The 25,001-nt window shown below is 36.3% G+C and overlaps 4 protein-coding genes across 5 annotated transcripts; 2 read left to right on the top strand and 2 right to left on the bottom strand.

Moving 5' to 3' along the window:
- Positions 1-1,582: 1,582 nt before the first annotated feature.
- On the top strand, positions 1,583-4,021 carry LOC147865320 (uncharacterized). Of its 2 annotated transcripts, XR_015529642.1 has the most exons (4): positions 1,583-1,765; positions 1,869-1,988; positions 3,669-3,739; positions 3,835-4,021. XR_015529642.1 is itself a non-coding variant. In XM_087318103.1 (3 exons), the coding sequence occupies exons 1-2, from the start codon at positions 1,652-1,654 to the stop codon at positions 1,986-1,988; spliced, it is 234 nt and encodes a 77-aa protein (XP_087174229.1). In that variant the 5' UTR covers positions 1,583-1,651; the 3' UTR covers positions 3,669-4,021. The 2 variants fall into 2 exon arrangements, 1 of the variants encoding a protein (XP_087174229.1); XM_087318103.1 differs by having other exon boundaries at positions 3,669-4,021.
- A 522-nt stretch (positions 4,022-4,543) lies between these two features.
- On the bottom strand, positions 4,544-7,994 carry LOC147865319 (rop guanine nucleotide exchange factor 3-like). The gene is made up of 7 exons (XM_087318102.1): positions 7,419-7,994; positions 7,220-7,339; positions 6,697-6,851; positions 6,216-6,290; positions 5,792-6,088; positions 5,136-5,516; positions 4,544-4,993 (listed from the first exon to the last, which is right to left on the bottom strand). Exons 1-7 carry the CDS (start codon positions 7,780-7,782, stop codon positions 4,757-4,759), a joined length of 1,629 nt encoding a protein of 542 aa, XP_087174228.1. The 5' UTR covers positions 7,783-7,994; the 3' UTR covers positions 4,544-4,756.
- A 10,390-nt stretch (positions 7,995-18,384) lies between these two features.
- LOC147865317 (pentatricopeptide repeat-containing protein At2g02750-like) lies at positions 18,385-24,453 on the top strand. The gene is made up of 4 exons (XM_087318100.1): positions 18,385-21,096; positions 21,185-21,253; positions 21,838-23,226; positions 23,737-24,453. The coding sequence occupies exon 1, from the start codon at positions 18,441-18,443 to the stop codon at positions 20,634-20,636; it is 2,196 nt and encodes a 731-aa protein (XP_087174226.1). The 5' UTR covers positions 18,385-18,440; the 3' UTR covers positions 20,637-21,096; positions 21,185-21,253; positions 21,838-23,226; positions 23,737-24,453.
- On the bottom strand, positions 23,561-24,366 carry LOC147865318 (uncharacterized). The gene has a single exon (XM_087318101.1). The coding sequence runs from the start codon at positions 24,364-24,366 to the stop codon at positions 23,737-23,739; it is 630 nt and encodes a 209-aa protein (XP_087174227.1). The 3' UTR covers positions 23,561-23,736.
- Positions 24,454-25,001: the final 548 nt, after the last annotated feature.

The following is a 25,001-nucleotide window of genomic DNA, read 5'->3' as shown; positions in this document are numbered from 1 at the left end:
GATTTGACATTCACATGTATTTGTAGTGGCTTATATGCATTTGTAGTCGTTTAGCTTTGTTTAAACATGTGGATTAAGTTTTTTAAGTAAATTATGTGTATCTTGATTATTAGTGAGCATATAGTGGCTTGGATTATGTGTTGTCTAGTCATTTAGCTTTGTTTAAACATGTGGATTAAGTTGTTTGAGTAAATTATGTGTATCTTGATTATTAGTGAGCATATAGTGGCTTGGATTATATGTGTTGTCTAGTCGTGTGGCTTTGTTTAAACATGTGGATTTAGTTGTTTAAGTAAATTATGTGTATCTTGATTATTAGTGATCATATAGTGACAAAGTTCACATAAGTGATTAGCATAAGTGCCAGTAAGCTCAGGGATGGATTGGCACTTACACCTAACCATGTTGTTGGCATTATGGAAGACTCTATTAGTGAAGAGGTATGTGTGGGTAGAAACCCCAAAACTCTAAACAATGTTTAACTAGATAAATCATCTTTCGTCAATTCCACGTGTGAGATCGAAATACTCATGCTAAGGGAGGCATTAGATGGGGCTAAGTTAGTGTTTACTCCCAATAAGCCATGAAATTGTTTATTCGTCAACTTATACACTAGGTTACAGGTATTGTATAGGTTGAACAGTAAAGGACCAACATCCCACATATGAAATGGCTCACACTCTCTAGGGAAGGGAGATTATAAAGACATGGATAAGGAACACATTTTGTTTATTAGTTTCCTATCAAAATATTATCTTATTTCCTAACCATTATTCAATTCCTATCATCTTAGAGATTGAGAAACACTACATATGCAATAGAAGGGTTTCTGATGGGGTTTTCTATACGACCAATTATTTCCAGTGACCCCATAACGTTCACCCATTGTTCTCAAAGTACCACAAGTTGATGAATTTTTTTTGTAATCTATTAGCGAAAATTAACAAGAGAGAGAGAATTACTCCTTCTCAAACTTCTTTTCATAAATAGTGTTGTATTAAGTTGTAACCACAACAAGCTTCTATAGCTTACCGAAGACAAAAGAAATGCCCTAGAGACCTACATAACATTATTATGTAACGGGCAACACAATCAGTGAACATGATGTCTTACCTAAACGCAAATTTGAGCCTCCTCAAGCATTAACAATTCCGAAGTTCCCAACATAACAATGAGAATTGCCAAAGCAACCTACCTTTCAACATCCAGATATGTTCCCTCACCTTTACACATAAGAGAAAGCAACCATTTTTGTCCAAGGTTGTTTGTCCCAGAACATTACTCGTAGGAAGGAAAACACAAAAAATCTCCGCCAAGGCATTGCAAGATATGTTTATCGTCTAAGCATTGTGGCTCGTTAATTACAATTTACATGTTTATGCATACAAAATACAAATACAATACAATACAATACAAATGCAAATGCAAATGCAAATACAAATGCAAATACAAATACAAATACAAATACAAATACAAATACAAATACAAATATACAAATACAAATATACAAATACAAATACACAAATACAAAATACAAATACACAAATACAAAATACAAATATACATACACATACATAAATATACACATTGTCTGTAGAAGAAGAAGAAGAAGAAGAAGAAGAAGAAGAAACAGAGGAAGAAGCGAGAGAAGATGGATCCTCGCATGGATCGATTGACGAGGAGGGTGACGTGGATCTGCACAGGCATCGTCGCTTATCTCGCCCTCACTGCAGACTATGGCCCCCATGATAACGTCCAAACCTCGGTATATGATCTCTCTCTCTCTCTCTTCCCTCTTGTTTTCATTCTTTTTCATTTTTCACCTTCTTTCTCTTCCTCCATTTTCACATGTATTCTGGTTCTCTCAGCTTAGAAAATCTATCAAAGGCTTGAAGGACTGGTTCTGGACGCCCAGCGAGAAAGAAATGGAGGAGATTGAGAGGAGGAAGAGGTCCGTCGCCGCCACGAAAGAGAATAAAGATACATAGGTGCATTGTGCTTTTACAGAATTTCTTTGTCCTTGTCTTTTTAGGTTTTCTTTGCATGATTAGCTCACATGTTATTATAATTTGTTTATCTGAGGGGGTTGAATATCATATTTTGTGGTTGAGTTAGTCACTTATCTATATAACTTCGGGATATTTATGGAATGCATATTGATAGATTGCCATTTTTATATCTTGTTCTTTTGTTAAGATCTAAATGCAAAAGCTAACAAACTGAGAAGACTCGTGAGTACATTGATCATGATAAATAAACGTCGTGATTAATGGAATATATTAACAATTAATGAAAAGTTTTTGTTGCCAGTCTAAATGAGCACACAAAGAGAACCTTAGATACATCTTTTTTAAATAGTATATTTTAATGTATGGGCATTTTGTGCTGGAATTCTCACTGTTTTGCAATTGTATTTGTAATATCAGGTCCTTATCTTTGTGACTATGTATAAAACTGAAAGCTAAATATAGATTGCATAGATGCCCATGCTATCTTTCATAAACTAGATAGGAAACCCAATAATAACGTGATATATATTGAGTCCTATAAATAGCAGGAATAATACTTGGTCTTGGTAGCTTTGAAAATTTAGGAAGAGACATTGAGAGAGATAACCACAAGGATTTATAGTTTGAAATGTTGACACAACCCAAGTATATCTATCCTGCGCTTTCTTTCTAAACCCTAAAGTGTGCAATGGTAGCATCAATAAAAATTCACTTAGAAACTATATGTGACATCAATCCAATGAAAAATACATACATAGCTAGTGGAAGTGAGAGGAGGTTTGCTGATTCAATGTAACTGTTGTCTAATAGGATTTGTTGTGAAAGCTGTGATTTCATAGAACTGTCATTAACATGAAAGATGTTTTCATAGTTCTCAAAACGAGTGGCATACCCAAATAGTGAGTTGTTATATGTAGAGAGAGAGAGAGAGAGAGAGTTATATACATAGCTAACACTACGCAAATGTATCAGAGTATCAATTTTTTATGTATCTCCGTAGTTGGCACTCTAATTCCATTCTGCATGTATTTTTTTTAGTTCAAGCACATTATTATCATTGGCATTCTCTTTTTTATTATCTTTACATATATAATCAACTTAAAACTTACCATTGCATGTGGCATGTGCCTTATGGATCATATCTTTTAATGCACCTTCAAGCTATCACAACACTGAGAAAATTGATAAAAAAAACTTTTGCAGAAGGCCCATCACCACCAAATTCAGTAGTTTCATGGCATAATTAGCTATATGTTCCATGTTTGGTTTACTTCGGAGCCAAGTCCTAAAGACCCATCTATGTATATCTAGAGATAGTTAAGTGAAGACCTAAAACTTCTTGAGATAGTTAAACCTAGGGATTTCCTAGCTAGCATATTAATATGCAAAGTAGAGACCATATAGAGAAAATAAGGCAGGACAATAGCCGAGTGGCCAAGGTACCTTCAGTATTTCTTAGCTTTTCTCAGATTAGGTAGAAGTTGTGCAACAGAATTAAATAAATAAATGAGAGATTTTGCCAAGGCCACTTGAGGTTCTTTTTTATATTGTTTATTGATCCATAGTATATATCTATATATATAGGCAGCTATATTTAGGCCATTTTGATCTCATGCAATAATAATACATCTTGCTGAAAATAGTTATTTGACACTTCAGGGAATTTGAAAGCGGGATCCAGGAGACTGTTCTTCACAGAATCATCAATGTATGAAGAAGTGGGAACTAAGGTTGAAATTTTTCCTTCAATCACTTCTTGGATCAAATTTTGTTTCTTTGTTTACTCATTACTAAGCAGGCCATATTCATTGGTGGTATTGAACAGGCTTTATAGATGTGAATAGGAAATGCAAGCAGTCATTTCTCTAGCCTTGCTTGATTAACCAATTAATCGAGGGTGCAATTAATGTACATGAACTTTGTATGCGAGCCTATTGCTAGTGCTAGAGCAAAAATGGCCAAGCAAAATGTTTCAAATAATCAAATAATCAAACTGAGTAATGTTTTTGTTATTACCTTCTTACCACTGGTGAAAACAAAGCACATGAATCAATTTCTCATACACAATTATCGTGCAATTAAATCAAGTGTAACTAATGATGGGGGTTTTATTGATCTTTAACTCCTATTATGCAGTTGAAAGCATAAAATAAGTTCATGGGGCATCCCAGAAAATTTCTAATTTTTATTTTACTTCAAAATTGGAGAAAATATGAACTTAAATTGAGCAAGTTTCATGATCGTAGCAATGTAATATATGTTTTGTTGATGAGTTGTAGTAATTCATCTCCTAGTCCTCTCATGTGGTGATGACTTGAAAAAGAGGTTAAACGGTCAACAAGCCTCCAATCACTTGTATGATCAATCAAAAGGGTAGCTCATTTAGATACGTTAGGCAAAATTTTGCTCAATGCTCTTTGCAATGTTTGTCAAAGGTTGTTTATCTTAGTTTTGTACCCCTCTTATATATTGATCATCATTCCCACATAGTTGGACCATTATTTGAGCACACATATGTTATTCATCAACACATAGGAAGCATAGTTTAAGGACATTTTCATTTCACTATGATTGGTACAGCTTTGAATTTGGTGTTCATACATAGTTTTAATTAGGTAAAGTGATGGGCTGAAAGAAGGCTTTAGTATTTTATACAGTTACGATCGAGAAAGCTCAATAATCTATCCTTATTTGTCCCAAATGGCGACAACAAATTCTCTAGAAATACCGATGTAATGATCATCCGGTCATTCTTTGGTGGACAGTCTTGTGGATCCATCAGGCTTTATACGTGGTCCGCCTGGTGATGTTATCAATGGACCATCTGCAAGCCCCTTACAGTTCGCATTTGCATTTAGTGATTGGAGGCGAGACAACACTGCATCCTTGTCAGCAGAAATCACTTCTCCGATCCTTGTTTGTATCCGTGCAGCAAGGTTGACAAGAACCCGTGAGTAGCTCTCCAAGACGGCATAGCCTACATCCTAAGAAATGATGAATTACAAACACTTAGAAACAACACAATAAAACAATAGGGCTTGTCTTTGTGCAGTTAATACTTGTTACCATGCTTACAAGATTTAAATTAATGCAAATTACCAACAAAACAGACTTTCATGTAATCACCTTGTTGTGCTGGATTTTGCTAAGTTCCAAGGATGTTTGAAGCAAGCCTGGGAACCTATGTCTTAGCTCAGTTAGCAAGCTTTGAGCTCTTTCGACATACTTCCTCTTCGTCTCGACCTTCTTCAACGAAGCATCCTTGTTCATATGAGCCCACGCTGGTGCTGCACGGCATGACATTGAATCTTCAGGATGGGGTATGTGTTTGAGCCTATTCCTTATCTTGAGTGTCCAAACTTGGATAAGTGATTCTAGCCCACTAGCAAGGTTTGAAAGGCTTCTATAGGATGGATAGTCCAATGTGGACAACAATGCCTCAAAACAACAATACTCCGAAGTGATGATCTTCAATGGGGATTCTTCCATCATTACCTTTTTTCCACTCTGCATTATCATTGCACCACATTAAACTTGTGTAATACATCCTTTGCCAAGTTAATTCGCCTACAGAAAAGCTACCAAAAATCTTTTAAAAACAGCAATTAAACCCTTTTAAGAGAATGAGGGATTATCACAGCACCCATACAAAATCACTACTTTTTATGCTAATCATGTGACACTTCAACCAAAATTTTACTAGTAGATTCTGTGTTCTTTGTTCCTTCATAAGTAGATGGCACTCATGGATTAGAGTGAGAGAGAGTTATTGCTGGCTTTACTCTGGGGAGTGATTTCCAGTAGGTTTCAGGTATCTCCATCTCTGACAAGACATGCTCATTGATGGATTTGGCAGCCTTGAGGATCTGATTTGCGGCCTCTCGCTGGCCAGACAGATGCCGGCGTGCCCTCTCAGAGAGACCGCAAGATGCCACTTTCGCCACTGGTATCCAAACTTCTTCACCGCCACACGATGACGATGATGACGACGACTCCCTCATCATCATCACATTGGAAGGCCTCTCATGTACACTGTCAGCATACCAGAACTCGGTGCTCTTGAAGCTTTCTAAGATGTCCTGCAAATTTACCGGCAAATCCACATCAGTTCCATTTTGTTATTATTATGATGTGATGATGATTACAGAGTTGCATTGTATTGTGAATTGCAAATTTTGTATATGCATTTGGTAGATTTTTTTATACCAACAGCATGCCATCAAGCTTTTGTAAGGCGGGGAGACCGACGTAAACATCTGACCTCGGCTTACTCGCCATCACCTGCGAAAAACAAGACCACATTCATATACCTACATACATAAACGGGCATACTTATCAAGTACATACACATAGGTTATATATCCACATATACATGTCAAACACACATCATATAGGTATACATACCAGGTATGTATATACAATATCTACATGTATGTGTGTGTCTGTGTGTATATTCATGGGCCCGTTGGGCATACACTTATGTATATGTAATCATATAAATACATAACATTTGCTATACATGCATATACAGCTCAGTTTATCTCTATCTCCTTTCATGTGTGTGGTATGTGAGTGTGTGAACATAGAGATGCCATAATTCTGCATCATCATCATCATCATGATGCAATACAACCTGCTGGAATCCAATTTCGGCTCATGAACTATCCAGGGCTTTTCGACAACTCACCGCAACAGTGGTTCCATCTTGAAGAGATTGTGATGTTGGTACGAGCTCCACAATATAGTCACATGGAGAGAGGAGCCACTCCATTTCCCTCTTCCATTTGAGCTTATCCTCACGGCTTAATGGTTCAAGCCGCCAAAGATCACCAAAAATGGCCACTACAACATCATCAGCAGTCATCAATTTCAAAAGTGATGACAATTTGGATTTGCGGTTTAACCCAATACAAGGTCATAAGTTATAGAGGCATTTCAGGGTTTTAGGGGTTTAAGGGTTTAACCCAAGCAACTCAGAAGGTTTAAGGTTCAGAAGATAACCCAATGCAAATCGTGCAACTTTAAAGGTTTGAGGGTTGGTGCCTAATACAGATCACAATGTTGAGGGTTTAGGGTTCAAGCAAATACAAATCCACAATTTTAAAGATTCTAGGTCTTAACACAATAAAAGTTACAGGTTTTAGGGTATAACCCATGGCATGCTCCCCATTACCACTAATCAAAAACGTAACCAGAAATAAAATCCCTACCGGAAAGTTTGGTTATGGCATTTGATATTGTGAGAGCTGTATTTGATCCTTTGGATCCACCTGAAAAATCCTCCCCCAGAAGAAGCTTTGCATACCTCTCTTTCATCATCAAAACCAAACCTGGCAAGAGCCAAGACAAAAACCAAATCGGTCACGTGAAGGATGTTTCAATCATTCAGAGCTTATTCACGTCACTCACTTGACCATTCTTTATCATTCTGGGACATGGGGAGTCTTTGGGAGAGAAGAATGTCGAGCGGTTCAGAGGATGATGATGAGGGCGATGGCGATGGTGATGGAGATGGTGAATTGGTAGCATACGAAGCTGTGTCTCTGTGGCAAAGGACTTGTGGCTGAATGAGGAGATTAGGGGAGGTTTGATGGTAGAGTTGAGACATAATCATCTCATGATGATGCTTCTGCTTCTGCTTCTGCTGCTGTGGTGTTTCCTGTCTTAAACCATTGAACTTGAACCCTTTGTATTCATCTCTAGTTTCCTCAGCAAGATCAGAACCCCAGCTATTGAAACTAATACTAGAGCTTCCACTCTCTTGCCTTTCCATTGGTGCTATGAATCTAACTCATGTAACTCTGTTTCTGTTTTCCAAATTCTACAATCCTTTTTTAACCCTAATCTTTCCTATGAATCCAATTCTTCCGAGTCCTATTTTGCAAGAATTCTATCCTATGAATCAACTAATGTGAATTTTGTGCTAAATTTCTCCTACTATCCATGGACTCTCTCTCTGTTCCTATGGATTTCTTGATGGCATTTTAGTTCCCATACTCTATCATTTGAACTCTGTATTCATTCAATGCATGAACCAGTAGTTTATTTTGCATTCTGCAAATTCTTTTGCTTACTCTATATACTGTGTGCTAAACAATTAGTACAGATGATATAAGCCTATTTCAAGAATGTACTCATTCCCTTTTGGGTCATCATCCTCTTGACATAACCAACTCTAGTAGTATACAAGAACAAAAGACTACAAAAATGCAGCATAATATATCAAAGAATGCATTGTAAGGCTCTTTATGTTTGAACCCTAGTTAGGTTATTAGCTGATTGTATTTGAAGTAGGATTTGATTTGAATCAACCCAAACATCAAATTGAGGAGGAGAGAGAGAAAAAGAGAAAGAGAAAGAGAGGTGTAAGAAGAGGCTACTTAATTCATAGTTTAAACATTCAGCTCATTATTTCCCAAACAAAAAAGAAAAGGGGAGAGACAGACAGACAGAATGCTGCAAACAGTAGTGATGATGATAATCAATGATAATGATGATGAGAGGGGAGGAGAACATTAATGAAAGACCTATTCTGCAGGTATGCATACATAATAATTGGTATAGAGTGAACCGCACAGAGAGTACTACTCCTCTTCTTACTACTACTGCTTCTATTTCTACTTCAGGCTTCTTTCTACATAAGATTAAGACTAATAATAGTAATGATTCTTTCTAAAAATTAAAAGTAGATTGGTTGGTTCTCTGTTCTGTTGTGAACAAATAACAGATGCTTGATCGAGAGCTTATTAACTATAATCAATAAGACACAGAGATACAGACAGAGGGGGAGGATTCAGAAAGGGGGTTTTCTATGTGATTCAGCAATTTGATGACAAAAAAGGCAATCAATGAGCCTCCTCCTCCTCCTCCTCCTACTGCTACTACTACTACTACATACTCTGGCTACCTAGCTACCTAGCCTTTCTTATGTATGTGTATGTATATACTTAAATGTACTCGTTATTCCAAATGTATACGCCTTCATACATTCATACATATATACATACATACAAATGTATGTACAGTCTGTTATGCATATGTATATAGCATTTATGTATGTTTTTCATATGTATGCGTATGAATGCTTGTTTGTTTGTTAAGGATTGACTGATGTTGGAGGGATTATTATGTAGCCATGGCTGTAACTGCATCTGCATATATGCATGTCATGTAAGTGGAGAAGCCAAAGCTTACAGTATCAGTGGCAGCAACTGCAGGAAAACACCATTCATTAAATGAATCATAGACGTCAATTCAGTCAGTCAGTCAGTCAGTCAGCCAGTCAGAATGTATATATGCTTAACCCTATCCCCCCCCCTCCCTTCAAGAAAAACATCAAGACTATCTATCTATGTATGTATGCAATATAATGTAATGTCCCTATGGCCAAACCATCATATGCATAGCATAGTAATGTACTTAGTTACATATTCATCATGTCCAAATTGGCAACCTCGAAAGAGTAAGTATAGTATAGGATAGTATAGTATAGTATGTATGTATGTATGTATGTATGTATGTATGTATGTATGTATGTATGTATGTGTGTGTGTGTAATAGAATCAATAAGCATTTCATGTGTCTATTATGATGCAGAACGCACATATTATCCGTATGTAACTATGATTTAGGACATCTGCAAGGATTGACTGTATGAACATTGGACATACACAAAGGAAGAATAATTATGTGTGTGTGTGTCTGTCTGTCTGTCCGTATAGGGTTTAGGGTTTAAGGCATTTGTAGTCAATGGCTGGACACACATGTATGCATGTTTGTGTGGGTGGGTGGGTTTCATATATGTATGTATGTGAATTTGGTGTGTCTCTATTATTAGATGGCAGATCAACATCATTTGCATGTATCCAATATGTACAAACAAAAAGAAAAAAGTAAAAGGAATGGATTTCGATTGATTTGATTGTGGCATACATAGACAGAGATAGATAATAGAAAAAAAAGCATGGAGGAAGAGGGGGGCGATACATACATACATACATACATACATATAACTTTATAAGTAAGAGATGGGAGAGAGAGATCGGGAGATGGCAGGATTGATGGACTGATTGATTGTTAATGTGGACCATTCCACACACCCTCTCCCCCCCTCCCCAAAATACCCATATCTACAAATCATACATACTGATACATACATACATACCATAGAGTCTCTCTCTCTCTCACACACACACACACACACTTGGGTCATAAATATACAGTAGTATGTATGTATGTATGTATGTATATCAGAAGTTAGTAATTATTAGTACATGATATTGATCAATGATCCAAACACAAACACACACACACACACAGTGAGTGAGTGAGTGATTTGCTTTAATTATGCTCTCTCTCCATCTATTTCAATACATACATACATTATACATACATACATACATACTCTCTCTCTCTCTCTCTCTCTCTCACACACACACACACACACAGTCAGGACTCAGTCAGTCATATCACTTCATTTCATTTCATTCAATTGCTCTAACGTAATTTACACTTATGTTTTTTTGTGATCTTTTTGTCTTTTCTGTATGTATATGTATATGTATATACATATATGTGTATACATATGTATAAAGAGGTGGTAAGACTAGATTTGTAAATTCCAAAATAACCCCCCCCACCCACCCTTTCTTCTTCCTGTTCTTCTTTTTTGGTCTAAATTGTTTTTGTTTTGAACTCCCAATTCCCAAAGTATGTATGTAATGTAGAGTTTTTTCTTTTTTTCGTTTTTTCTTTTTTTCTTTTTTGTGTGTTTATGTATTTGTATTTGTATTTTTCGAGGGGTGGGAGATGGGGCTGGCTCTTAAATAAATGAATATAATTCAATATTTATTTTTAAAGATAATAAAATTAACATAAAGCCGTTGAGCTAAAAAAAACATACCCTTTCACTTCGCCCCATGTACATACATGTATGTATGTATGTATGTATGTATGTATGTATGTATGTATGTATGTATGTATGTATGTATGTATGTATGTATGTATGTATGTATGTATGTGTGTGGGTGTGTTATACATACATTATATAAATACATTACTCATCTCTTTCTCTCTCTCCAAATCTATCTCGTCATCTCCAACTCTCGTGTTTTTGTTGTAACTTGTAATATCTCGAAAGGCAATGCATTGAGATTCATTCATTATTAATTAGCCCATGCTCTAATTCTCGACTCCTGAGACCTATCCCCCACGCACCCGCCTTCTCATTTCAATCAAACCCACAAGCATGTTTCTCTCATTCTTTTATTCTGTGAATAATTTGCTCACTCATCAAAACTATAGGCCCCAAATCTTGTACGACATGGAAACAATTGGCATACGCCCTCCTATCCACTCATATGGCATGGAATTAGTTAGCTTGGTGCTTTGACATGGCAGTCGCTCTCTAGTTACTGACATCCTTCTGGTGTTATCAAATGGCAACGAATCCCTCACGGGTTGCCAAACTTAGGCCACATTCAAAAAGCACAAGAAAAGGGGTATGGTGCTTGGTAACTCATTTCTTGCAAAACAGTAAGGACAATAGGGGTAATAGGCTAGGCTTACAAGAGGGCATATGAGTGAACCAAATCATTTCCAAACAAAGGAATACCGAAAACTATGCCATGTTCAATCATTCATTGAACTTGCTCCCAACATAAAGCTTTTTGCCAACTTTCCATCTCTTGTTATCAGCTTTGTACGTTTGACGCATAAATGTATCCGCTTTGTCAACCAAGCTTTATGTTTCGATCATATGTTTTAATGAGCTCTAAGAAAAGTATTATTGGATACAATTTCATGTGAAACTTAATTACTTTGAAAAGAAACAGTTCCAACAATTTGACGTAGAACTACAAATGGGAGTACAATTGAGCTCTAATATATTTTATAGTATTTTAACAAGGTTTGTCAATAAAAAACGTAACAATCAATTCGATATGAAGTAAATCACTGATTACCTTGTTTACAATATATGTCCTAATTGCATTAACTAGGTGAATAATATAGTTGCTACCTTCTAAGGAACTTGACATATAGCAAGTTACACGAAGCAACCACAATTTAAACATTTTTAGCAAAGAAGCACGTTACATGGGCCATGTGGTCACTACCAAGGAGTATCTTATAAATTTCTCAAAGTAAATTTTTTGGTTCATTTTTCACCTATTCTTGCGCCTTGAGAATGTGTGTTTATTCAATAGAAGTTTCAAGAGAGCAAATCATATTGGGACATATGTCACTTATGCGTAAAATCCTGATATTATTGCCACCTTTATGTGAACATAAGAAGGTATGGATGGATGACATGATAGGAAGAGAAAGTAAAGTAATTTGGGGTTAATTTGTCGCTTGATAGGCCACGACCATGTGAATAGCTTCCCACTTCAAACAACATCATGGGTGCCAATCAAAGTACATACTAGAAGAAGTGATCCAATTTAGATAACAATTATGGTGGCATTCTTGTACGAGGAGCATTGTGCATGAATATTCAGATCTCATTCAATTTTTCTTACAATAGGAAGAGCACGATATAATAAATGTATAGTTATGTTCCAAAAGAAAGATTGAACTATTTTTATGAGCATACTCCATCATATGATATCATTATAATCAATATTCGAGGCAAAATTTTCATCCATAACTAGGGATTTTGCAATAACTTTTCAAAGTAGAGTTCTTAGAATAATAGAATGCCACTTTAGAGATATGGCAAAAAAAAAGAGAATTTTCCAAAAATGTTCGTCGCATTATCCTTGTTTCCAATATGCCATTCACAACCTCATAAAAAAAGGTGACTTCATCTCTCAAATTCCAACACATGTGTATGGTATTGTTGCAACGTCATTATATTAACTTGCAAGTGAGACCCTCCTTCTATCCCAAAACATTTCAAGATGACAAGTATAGAATCGACAACCTCATCAACAATGCTTCGTTATTACATCCATTTTGGGATGTGCTCAAGAAGTTCTACAGACTCCACACACATGATAGATTGACATCCAACAACCTCCACTATGAGTAAGCATATTATATAGCCCTTGATGTATGTTTTAGCCATGTGATGTATCATGTAACTCTTTGGACAAAATTTCCATAAAGAAGTCCAAAGGTTAGTCTAAGTAGCGAGTGCTTCCACATTAGCATTCCAAGTCACAACTACTACTTTAACTTTTTATTGCTCGAATTGGTTGAGAACCATATAGGGAGGTTTCACGTTTGACTTTGTGATCACACGATCCAAAAGGATCACAACCACCAACCTATACGTACTCCATTGTTGGTCTCATGAATTGGTTTCTTGTTAAATCACCGTGACACTTTTATATTATGCCATCCAATGCATATAGAATCTTTAATATACCATGTGTCATTCTGTCCAATAACATGGTATCATCCACATACAATAGTAGCTTCATAACATAATATCTAAGTATACCATATCACCAACTTATACCTAGCCTAGTCATTTCTCTACTTGTTCATTGACAAATAGGATATTAACTTGGTTGTTTCTTTCTTGAATTCTTGTAATGACAAGGGTTGTGAAAATTTTGGTTTTCCTTGGTTGATCTATACCAATCCCTCTTTGTCTATGAGATCTTCCCTCTCTCTTCATTTAAGTAACTATCAATATATGTATGTGTACAAGGTGTTTCTATATCATCACAATCTTAGCATATTTTTTAGTACAAGGGGTTTGTACGACATCACAATTTAATATAAATCTATGCATAAGATATCACGTTTTAGCATATATTTTTGTACAAGAAGTTTGTACACCATCACAATCTAGCAAGTATTTTTGTACGAGATGTTTGTACACCATCACAATCTAGCAAGTATTTTTGTACGAGATGTTTGTACACCATCACAATCTAGCAAGTATTTTTGTACACCATCACAATTTAGTGTCTCATTAGGGTCACTCACATTGTTTGTGTATGCTTCAAATCAATTCACCAATTTGATGTGATTTAATAGTTTCTTTAGTAATGCCTTGCATATGTAGATTCCATTGACTTTATAACTTATTCTTTTTTGATATTTTTTTCCGACATCAACTCTCACAATAAAGACACATATACATATGGAAGAGGTTGGAACTAGCCAAAGTAACTATGAAAGTACATGGACAAAAGAGGGTTCTAGTCATTTTCAAATCCGTAGGCTTCCCACCATAGCCCTAGAAGTTGTTTGGGCAAATATGTGGTGGCCCACATGTATGTACACTATAAAACGTATAGTCATCTCCAAGACAAGGTGCCATCATATATCATGAATACAACAACACTCAAATGATTGGCTCTCCCCTCTAACACAATACTTCGATTTCATCAACAAAAACTATTATTCTCACGACCAAGAAACTATGAATATTGGTTCGACTAGTAAAAGCAGACTCAAAATTATGTTTGCAAGGATGAATAAGATCATATTGAATCTATTGTGGAGTACATACTCAAATAGAAAACAATTGATTTCTCAAGTTTTATGTGTTTCTTATCTCAGTTTCTTGAGTGGTTTTTTTGCCACGTTGACCAATATTTGTGGTTTTGTGATTAAGTCTACGCATAAATATGTAAAAGTGTGTCCATGTATACATGTAGGTGTGTTTATGCATGTTTGTGGGAGTAAAGAGTTTAGAACTGATAGGCAATAAATACATAGGGACTAAAAAAGGCAGGTGTATTAAAGACTTGAAGTGTTAATGCTAATATAATAAGATATAATAGCACTCAAATGGAATTTTGTAAGCCAACATGGAATGGTTGAATGGACTTAGATATGTACAGAGAAGAAAGAATAATAATATCTCTATTTGGTTTTCTTGTAGTCCTATATCATGAGTTGTGGGCTCGAATCTCGAAATATTAGTCTTGCTAGATAGGAACTAGATAGCGATGTTTTTATCTAAGGTTGTTCCAAGTGGTCTAGTGACTAGTCTGAATTATTTGTGCAAGTGTTGCTTGGATGGTATTTTATTTAGACATTGGTGTGGGTCTAAAGTCCAAATGATTGTTCTTTAGTTAGTGAAGACAAGACATGGCTAGTGCGAATTTGTTTAGAGATATTGGTCGGAGTCTCGTTACAAATTATGTGATTTAGGGATCTAGGTCAACGACTTTTCAATGAGGTTGGAGTTCACTCTAGCAACTTTGTAAGAGTCAACAAGATAGTAATAATTTAGAGTGATAACCAACATGGATGATTTTAGTGCCAACGTGATCTCAACTAATTATTTAGAAGGCAATCGACATGGATGAATTAAGTGTTGGCATGGTGGTGTAGTCTAATCATTTAGGGGCACGCTATGGATGCAAGTATTGGCATGGCCTAGTCTTATGATCTATAGACACAATATGGATGCAAGTTTTGACATGACTGCTCTAATTATCTAGAGATACAAAATGGAATTGTAAGATCCAATTTTGGGTCTAATCTAATGATTTTAGAGATGGATGGTCACTTCAAGAAAATAGTGATTTAATAGAGGACATAATAGTCTAATCAAATTATATATAGAAAGAAAACATGGATTGTGTTTTAGGAAGATCGTGGTCTTTCTAGTCCAATTATTTAAATGTTGAGAGACATTATGTATGATTATTCATAAAGGTCGTGGCTTTGAATTTCACTGTTAATCTTGGATTGATTTTTTATCATGGGTTAGCTTTCCACAATATGGATTATAATAAATCACCTAGTAGCATTAGGATCATCAACATAGGGATTACAATAAAATAGGATAAATGCAAATCCATTTATGATGACAATTTGAACCAACATAGGATAACAACATGAACCCACATAGGACAACAATGTGAACCCTAAAGACAATGATTTTTGCATCATTATTATTAAATTGATTTGATAATGAATTGTAATTAAACAACCCAAATAATCATTTAGATTAAGATTTTAAGACGGTGTATGTAATGTCTAATGATTGGGAGCACATGAATTATGATTTAGAGAGGCTATAACTTATGTTCAAATGATAGTCAAAGTTGTGAATTGTATCTTTATTATTGTTTTAGATTGATTCCATTGTGGATCAAAATCAAACTATTATAATTATCCATTTACTGGGACTTGACACTTTGATGCTAAGTATTGATTGAAGTGTATTTGCAAGCACTTTGGCTCAAATGACACATCCAATTTTACAATCATATTGCAGGACTTCGAGCTTAGGGGAGCTTGGTGTGGACTAGTCAAGAATGGGAGGAGAATCAAGCTCCTTGCCAATAAGCCTTTTGCCACATTAATCGAGGATATGAATGAGAGTGATTATATTTGTACAAGTGAGGGCCAAAGTTATGATTATATTCTCTGAGTGAAATTGAAACTTGTGTATGTCATGAAATAATTGTTATTTTGTGTTTTGCATGCCCCTTTGATTAAGCTTTGGATATATATATATGGATAAGGCTAACAATAATGGATTCTTAGGAGTTGTCATGGAGGCTTCTAGGAGGTACAAATAACATAATAAAGAGTCAAAACACATTGATGAATCATGCTCTAGTTTGAGGGGTACAAATAGATTGGATTAAAATGTATAGTCCTTGAGCAAAACTTGCGATTTTGGTCCCGTGTATTTTAACTATTCCAAACAAATGTAATTGGAAGGTGCTAACCATATTTTTGGTTGTGCCTAGACATTATTTATTACAAAAAGGAAATGTAGTTGCATTAATGACATGTTAGAATGAACATTGCATATGATACTAGTATAAACATTTGTTTATGCTTGTTATCAACATGGTTGGAAAAAATTATAAAATAGTTCAATGTACGAATCAAGAAGGTGGGAGGAAGATTTAGTAGGAGCTATTCTATAATATTTACGAAATTGTATAGGCTCAGACAAGTAAGGTTTCTTAGAGCTTCGACAAACTCTTTCTTAGGGGACATGTCTGTTGTAGTTGGAAAGAGGAAACTCATTGAGACAAGGAAAAACTAGCTCATTCTCTTGATGCATGTGTTGAAAAGCTATCTTTGCATCATAAAGGTCTAGGTGCTCTTGCCTATATCGAAAAGATATTTCGCACTTTGACATTTCCTTGGTTTGCACAAGGAAGCATAATCATTATGCATAAAGTTGACTTGGTCCCCATCAACAAGACGTTCTTTCACCTCTCACATAAGTAATTTCGAAGGGTGTAAGCTTATTTTGTGCTCTTATTTTGTAGAGCACGATCCAAAGAGAACTCCTTTACATCTAATTCTTTTTCTAATGGACATGAGAATGATTGGCACCCAAAAAAAGTGTGAACGTAAAACTTTTATGCATGTCATGTATATCATATATACATTTACTCGGTCTTTGTTTTGGAGAATGTTATTCCTTGTATGAACCATTGCAAATAGAACATAGTGTTTGCTAGTCTAGAACCATACTGGTCAATTTAAATTCATCGATGAGGCTTAACTCAATCATGATAACATTTATCCAACTTAACCAAGAGACCACTCACGATTTCCTTTCTTCTTCCTATCATCCTAGTTGAATATATAAAAAATACTCAAAAGTTATACTCCAACTACTTGACTTCATAAAGGTATACGCCTCCTTGCAATAGCTAAGAAAGAGATTGTACTTTGAGCCACAACTCATTCATAGGGGTCATCATTCACAATGGTTGAAAAAAGAACACGATATGCAAGACATATAGTTTCTCTTTGTTACAACAAGATTCTATAATCGGTAACCCTTATAACCTAATACTCAATGTTTTGAGGCTAGCACCTAAAATCCTAAGATTTGATGATAATAAAACTCTTCCCTTGCATTGAGACAAATATATTATGACAATTTCCTTTCTTCCCATGGTTCTTCATGGTGTGAATGATTCCAGCTAAGGAAAAGACAAGTGGGCTCGAACTTGGGGGCGATTCTCATGACATATTGTTTATGCTTTTGAACCGAGCCATTTTCCAACGATTCCAACTATCTTTTGTTGAACTAAAGAACCGAATTCAGATCGTCTAGATGGCCAATTGAAAACATCGTCAGGACTGAACAATTTGGATTCCGAGACTTAGAAATATTGGACATGTTGTAAGAGGAGGCTAAGCATAGGTAGTAGTACGGCCATTGAATCCATTCATCCCGGACAATGGTCTCATGTCACTCAGATCAACATGGATTATCATCTTGTGGATATATCCAAAGGCCAATGGACACAATCAATCCAATTCATTGTTAAAGTTTTTCTAGTTAAGAGGAGAGAATCAAATGAATGATAGAGAAATGAAAGAAAGTGAGAAAGAGGAAGAAAGTATTTCTGATCAATGAATATGAGAGAGATTGAGAGAGTATAAACACAGCTATACATATATGATATATGTATATGATAGGTTATGGTTTCTCCTAGGGTTTTGGGCTGTCTATGGTTGTGTTGATCAATCAGAGGGATGAGTTCTGTTCCATTCTCTGCAGCAAAAGCATGCCCTATTTTCTCCGATCAATTCCATGAAGATAAAGAACTGGAAAGAGCACTCTCTAGAATCTCGAGAGAGCCACCGTTGCCTGAGAATTTTGCATATATTGTGAAGATATGTAGAGGAAAGAAATCTCTACATCTTGCCAAAGCATTGCATGTGAGCATATGCAATAATGGCATGGATGATCATGAAATACTTGGAAACTCTATTGTTGTTATGTTTATAGATTGTAAAGGCTTAGATATGGCACAGCAAGCATTTAACAAGTTAGAATATCAAGAAGAACCTTCTTGGACTGCTCTTCTACAGGGGTATATTGAAGATAAGAAATTCCAGCATGCGTTTGAGTTGTATAAGAGAATGATGAATGGTCATGTGCATCCAAGCAAGTATACATTTCTAGCCCTCTTAAAAGCATGTGCGAGGATCAAATCTCTAGAGAGAGGCTATGAAATAGAAAGAGACATAATGAAATGGAAGCTAGATGGTGACCTTTTTCTTGGAAATGCTTTGGTAGATATGTATGCTAAATGTGGTTCTTTGGAAGAATCTCAAAGGGTGTTTGATAAGATACCAATTCAAGATGTGGTATCATGGAATGCTCTTCTGACAGGATACGCAGAAAAGGGTCTTTCAAAGGAGTCAGTTGAGTGTTTAGGAGAAATGCAAATGAAGGGTATACTGCCAAATCCAGTCACTTACCTTATGTGTTTGAAAGCTTGTGGAAGCTCCAGAGACATTGAAAATGGCTTGGAATTGCATACTGAGGTTATCAAGCTTGGGTTAGAAAGAAATTGTTTGCATGGAAACACGTTGCTAGATATGTATGGGAAATGTGGCTCACATGTAGAAGCGCAAAGTGTTTTCAACAGTTTAAATTATCGAGATGTAGTCTCTTGGACAGTGTTGGTTTCATGTTATGTTGAGCAAGGGCTTAATGAGAAAGCTCTGTCCTGCCTAAAAAACATGCAATTGGATGGCGTTTCACCCAATGCAGTCACATTTATTTGCAGCTTGAGGGCATGTGCTAATATGGTATCCTTACAACAAGGCCATGAAATGCATAATCACATTATAGCTATGGGGTTTGAGAAAGCTTTATTCATTGGTAACACTTTATTGGATATGTATGCAAAATGTGGATCAGTCATTGAAGCACATGTAGTATTTGACGGTCTAGCTGTGAGAGATGTAGTCTCTTGGAGTGCACTGATAGCTGGTTATGCTGACCTTGGTCTCCATGAAGAAGCGTTGGATTTGTTTGAAGAGATGCAGTTGGAGGGTATCAATCCAAACGAATTCTCATGGAATGCAGTGATCTTGGGTGTTGCGAATCAAGAGAAAAATGAAAGGGCTTTCAATCTCTACCTTCAAATGCAAGAAAAAGGTCAACTTCCTGATGTTATGACCTTTGCAAGTGTTCTCAAAGCATTTGGAAATGCTACAACTCTTCAAAATGGAAAACGGATCCATTCCCAAGTTTATAGAGAAGTTTTCAATGAATCTGAAATAGTTGTGGCGACAGCTCTCATTGATATGTACGGAAAATGTGGGGGTATGATAGAGGCGCAAGAGGTGTTTGATTCTATGCTAAGTAAGGACCTTGTTGCATGGAGTGCAATGATAACTGGGTATACACGTCAGGGTGAGGTTGAATCTGTTTTTAGCACATATGAAAGAATGCAAGATGAAGGCTTACAGCCTGATGAGGCAACTTTCCTTAGTGTTCTTAATAGTTGCAGCCATGTAGGCTTAGTTGACAAAGGCTGGAAATACTTTGAGTCTATGAGCAAAGCTAATGCAAATTCAATAACAATTAAGCACTTGAATTGTATGGTTGATCTATTGGGCCGAGCTGGCAGGCTTGATGAAGCTATTCTGATCCTCAAAGGCATGCCATTTAAATCTGATATTTCAACATGTTGCACCATATTGAATGCTTGTAGAATATGGGGCAATATCAAGCTTGGGAGACATATATTTGAAGATGCTATAAGATCAGATAGGAAGCACCAAACACCATATATTTTGATGTATAATATCTATGCAGATGCTCATATGTGGGAGAAAGCAAAGGAAATTCAAGAAATGTATGCAGAAGTACAAGGAAAAGACGTTTCAGGTCAGAGCTGGATCAACATTGATGGCTATTTTATGCATATCTAAGAATGAAAATACTTAACGTTCTGGGGGAAAAGACATCAAAAACGACATTGGATAATCTTTCTTCAAGTGCTCAGGATTCTAGGGGTTCTTGATAAAGCGAATGTTACTTGGTGTGAACATAGTAAGAGACTTGCTGTAATATGTGCCCTCGTCAACAAATATGGTTAAAATACGCATTCATTTTGTAAAAAATGTACGGGTTTGTGATGGTTGCCATGCATTTTTAGCTATTACATTGATGATGGAACATAGGATTCTCATCTGTAGTTGAAAGAACGATTCTACTCTTGAAGGAACATAAGACAATTAGTCCCTTCTTTGTATTGATATTCAAAGAAGAGACAACCACACCATTCTTACCCTAGTGATATCAGCTGGCAGAATTGTCTTATGGCACATAAACTCTTTTCTACCCCATGTAGTATTCTTTACTATATGTCGTATGATAAACAATGAACAGGTAAAGTGTGTTCACATTTCTACCATATGCACGTGTTCTTGATTTTGGAAAGGAGCATATGATAAATTTTTTCAGTTGTTCATCGCAGGCACATTACACTCAATAGCCAATGGTGCTAAGTTCTGTGTATGATAATGTGTACAACGAAAAAATTTCGGTGAGTAACTAATCTTCACTTCTCATTCTTCTTTAACTTGTGCTTTTACATTTCACAATTTTCTTGAATTTAAGCATATTGTAATGTCCTTATTGAAGAAAATGTGCCTACAACTGCATATTAAAGGTATAATGTACTGAATAATAGTGAGGACTTTTCTCCATTGTATTTGATGGTTGGAGCTCATTCAGAGATCATAACAAGGATACGGGTATAGGCAAACCCTAAACCCTAGAGTTTGGTGTTAACGGATGTGTTTAGAAGAACACACATCCAAATGAATTGGCTATTGGTTTGGTAGATTTCCTGTAAGGTGAAGAACAGGAAAACAATCCTTGCCTCTGTGTGTTACCGTCACTCCCTTCTCTGTTAAGGGACAAAATGAATGCATATTAAAATAACGAACAAAAACATGATGAAAGTAATATCTAATGATGGCTGAGGGATGTTCTTGCAAATTTTGCCCCAACTCTTTTTGAACCACATTCAAATGGATTTGAAACATATGTTATTCAGACATTACGGGTGAAATTATGTGTACTCTAAATTTTAATTGAAAATTGAATGCTTGGCCTTTTATGTAGAGATGGTGAGATGGTTAGATTTTACTATCATCCTCAGAGTTCAAGTTTGACTTGCCACCACGAAACATTTTCACGGAGTTTGTGTGGAGTTGATAAGTGACCCTCACTGAACATGGCAAGTGAGAGTGGACATTGTTATTGAGAGAGAAACTTATGCAGGGATTGGCCGGGTTTGAAAATGTGGGCAAGCAACCTTGAATGTGGTTGAAGGTGTAGTGTTAATGGACTATGATGATACTCGGGCTCTTGAACTTGTTATGGGCAAAACATGCATAATCAATGAATCTCCCTGTTTGTGGCCCTGATGCCCCATCACAATTGAAGAATAAGAGGCAAGTCTTATGGAAATGATGGCGTGAATGCCAATAAGGGGAGGGGATCTAGGATGCATTGGTGAGTAGTTTATGCATTAGGAGAAGAAGATGGTTAGTCTGATGCAAAATATGTAATATAACATGTGAAGCACGAACCGCCACTACCCCGATTTCCAAACCATGACATGTTGGCATTGTAAAAAACCCTCATTCATCAAGGAATCTATTGAGGTATCATTAAGCAAGTGTAATGCATCCCATCTTCCAAACCATTTCTTCATATCTCTCATCCCCTCAAACCTCCATATTTTACGTTTGTGTCTTTTGAATTTTTTTGCTTGTTTCCCAATGCTACTCCAAGTCAATGTGAGGTTTTGTTTTGAAACTTAAGCATGTACTCCACAATCCTCTCTATGCTCATCATTGCAATGGGATGTGATCTATTCGTAATGTCAGCACACATATGTCTACAATGATATTCATTGACAAACATTTCGTCTTCAGTTGGGAACAGTACATGATTATTTGTTGTTTCAGTAAGTAGTTGGTTACCTGCTGCATATCAGGGTTATAGGACGATGATAAACATCTTGTTCTCATATTTATCTAGCTGCCTATGACATTACTCATATGTATATAGATTTGTTACATTAATGACCTAATTTCGTCAAGTTTGTCTCCCTCCCTCATTATTTATTGAACACTTTGATGCTTTGATTGCCTTTTCGTCCTCTATTGTGTATTGTTTTTCGTTTTTGTTGTGTTATTTTATGCTTTGTGTCTGTTTGTCCCCCTTATTTCTTTGCTTCTTTTAGGGTTTCCAACTGGTTTTTTATTTCCTTTTAAACTCTACCCTATTCATCAAACTTTTTTATTTTCTATGGCTCTTTGAGGATGTTTTTTTCAGTCATATTGCTTTTCCTTGTTTATATTGTCAGATCATCTTTTAAAATATACCCATCTCTAGATCTTTTTTTCTTAGTAAACGAGGCATTTAGCTTATGACATTATTTCTGAAGCGCCTACTTGGGTTTCTTAGTTCGCTGCTCATGATTTATATTTGGTTTTCAAGCAGGTATTCTATGGCTAGTCTTCTGTATTTGTATTTATTATGTGCTAATATGATATACTTGGTTTTTAAAACTATGAAGTTTCTCATTGTTAAATAAATGGCTCAGTAAAGCTTCTTGCTTGGGGATGGCCTATCTTTAAAACCTCTCTCAGCGTAATTATCACTGAGAGTCACAAGATGTAAAACCTTAAAGAAATTTATGGCAAAGGAAGAGATTATATATCAATACAGGTTAAACAACATATAAGCCAATTCTATTGGTAGGTGATCATTATTGAGAGAGAGAGAGAGAGAGAGAGAGAGAGAGAGAGAGAGAGAGAGAGAGACTTGAAATATCAGATTAAATAAAGATGATTCTGAAATTTGAATGTTTGAAGCAAATACAGAGATGTACAGAGATGTTACATCTAAAATTTATTTAGCAAAAGCAAATCCGTTTTGGAATTGTGCCCATTTTTTTCAAATATGTACACAAATATATACATTTATCTGAATCCAAATCTAGCCATGAAGTTAACAAAGGAACCACCCCTCTTCTTCCTCATCATTGGTTGCGCCAAGGTCGAGCCAATCACCACCACAATTGCTATTAGTTTCATCAACATCTTCTTCTTCAAACTCACTATGAGGAGCTATTGCTGTGGGGGCACAATCACTGTTGCTTTCTTCATCTTCTTCAAAATCACTATGAGGAGCAGTGGCTATATTTATGAAGGGAACAGAGGGGCCGCCGGAGGCAAGGCTATGTTCGGGGTCTAAAAGTGTGGTCACATGGATGAGGTGCTGAAGGGGCAGGGGTGCACACTCAGCTTTATACTCATCAGAGGCGACGGAAGGCATGTCATCAACAAAAGGGACCACCACATCAGCATCATAAGCAATGTCATCTTCAAAGTAGTCTGCTGCAGCCCTAAAGAGCGACCACTCGTGCATTTGGTGGTTGGACACCATGTCCGTGCCATGCCCTTTGTTCCTCTGCCCTTTGCTCTTTTTGAGGGCCTTGTAGCTCGGCCGCCCCGCTTTCTCTTGTGGCCACTTTGACCGAAATTTGGATCGGTTCGTCGGTTGAACCGACGCCTTCACCCTGACCAGACCCTGTTGCCGATCAAATTCGTACCCATGAATCCGACCCTCCCTCCTCATGATTATTACACTCTTCCCTGACTATACAGATGCACCTACTATATTTGTGATATTTGAGTTATACAGATCTAACACTATTTGACCTTATTATACCAGATTTCTAACACTAATTTTGTGATCTAACCTAACTATGTGCAGATCCAACACTACTATTGATCAAATATACCTGTAGGCCCAAAAGCAAAAAAAACAAAAAACAAAAAAATAAAAGAATAACTCGACTGCAGAGAGAATTACAGAGGAACCCAAAAAATTGTTCTGCTCTGTTCAATTGCTTTCTCTCTCTACGCAGGGAGGAAAGAATCCAATTGCGCCCCGAATTTCTCTGTTACGAGGAGGATCCAATTAGTTTTGGGGGGTTTTTTCTGTAAAGATCACCCTACTATATTAGTCTCTTCCCTGGAACCCAAAATGCTCTGTTTCTTTTCTGTGCACAACGACCCAATTGCTCTGTTTCTCTCTGTTTCTGTGTGTCTTCTCTGTCTCTCTGTCTCTCTTTGTACATATGTATGTGTGCTTCAACGCCACTCAACAAGACGTGCCCCTCACCCTTTCATTTCCTTTCACATGATATCCACACACACACACACACACACACATGTATATCTCACATAACTAACTCTATACATATAGTA

Source organism: Azolla caroliniana, unplaced genomic scaffold (assembly GCF_043228905.1).
Source record: "Azolla caroliniana isolate FFs.n. ecotype wild unplaced genomic scaffold, voAzoCaro1.0.p SCAF_4, whole genome shotgun sequence".
Taxonomy (NCBI): domain Eukaryota; kingdom Viridiplantae; phylum Streptophyta; class Polypodiopsida; order Salviniales; family Salviniaceae; genus Azolla; species Azolla caroliniana.
Note: the sequence above shows the minus strand (reverse complement) of the source record. Positions and strands in the feature narration are given on the sequence as shown.

Excerpts from the sequence above, each read along its gene's own strand:
- LOC147865317 (XM_087318100.1), top strand. The coding sequence starts at position 18,441 with ATGAGTTCTGTTCCATTCTCTGCAGCAAAAGCATGCCCTATTTTCTCC.
- LOC147865319 (XM_087318102.1), bottom strand. The coding sequence starts at position 7,782 with ATGGAAAGGCAAGAGAGTGGAAGCTCTAGTATTAGTTTCAATAGCTGG. Across the intron at positions 6,852-7,219 it reads TGCCATAACCAAACTTTCCG|TGGCCATTTTTGGTGATCTT; the intron begins GTAGGGATTTTA and ends ATGATGTTGTAG. Across the intron at positions 6,291-6,696 it reads AAGATGGAACCACTGTTGCG|GTGATGGCGAGTAAGCCGAG; the intron begins GTGAGTTGTCGA and ends TGTTTTTCGCAG.
- LOC147865320 (XM_087318103.1), top strand. The coding sequence starts at position 1,652 with ATGGATCCTCGCATGGATCGATTGACGAGGAGGGTGACGTGGATCTGC. Across the intron at positions 1,766-1,868 it reads ATGATAACGTCCAAACCTCG|CTTAGAAAATCTATCAAAGG; the intron begins GTATATGATCTC and ends TGGTTCTCTCAG.
- LOC147865318 (XM_087318101.1), bottom strand. The coding sequence starts at position 24,366 with ATGAGGAGGGAGGGTCGGATTCATGGGTACGAATTTGATCGGCAACAG.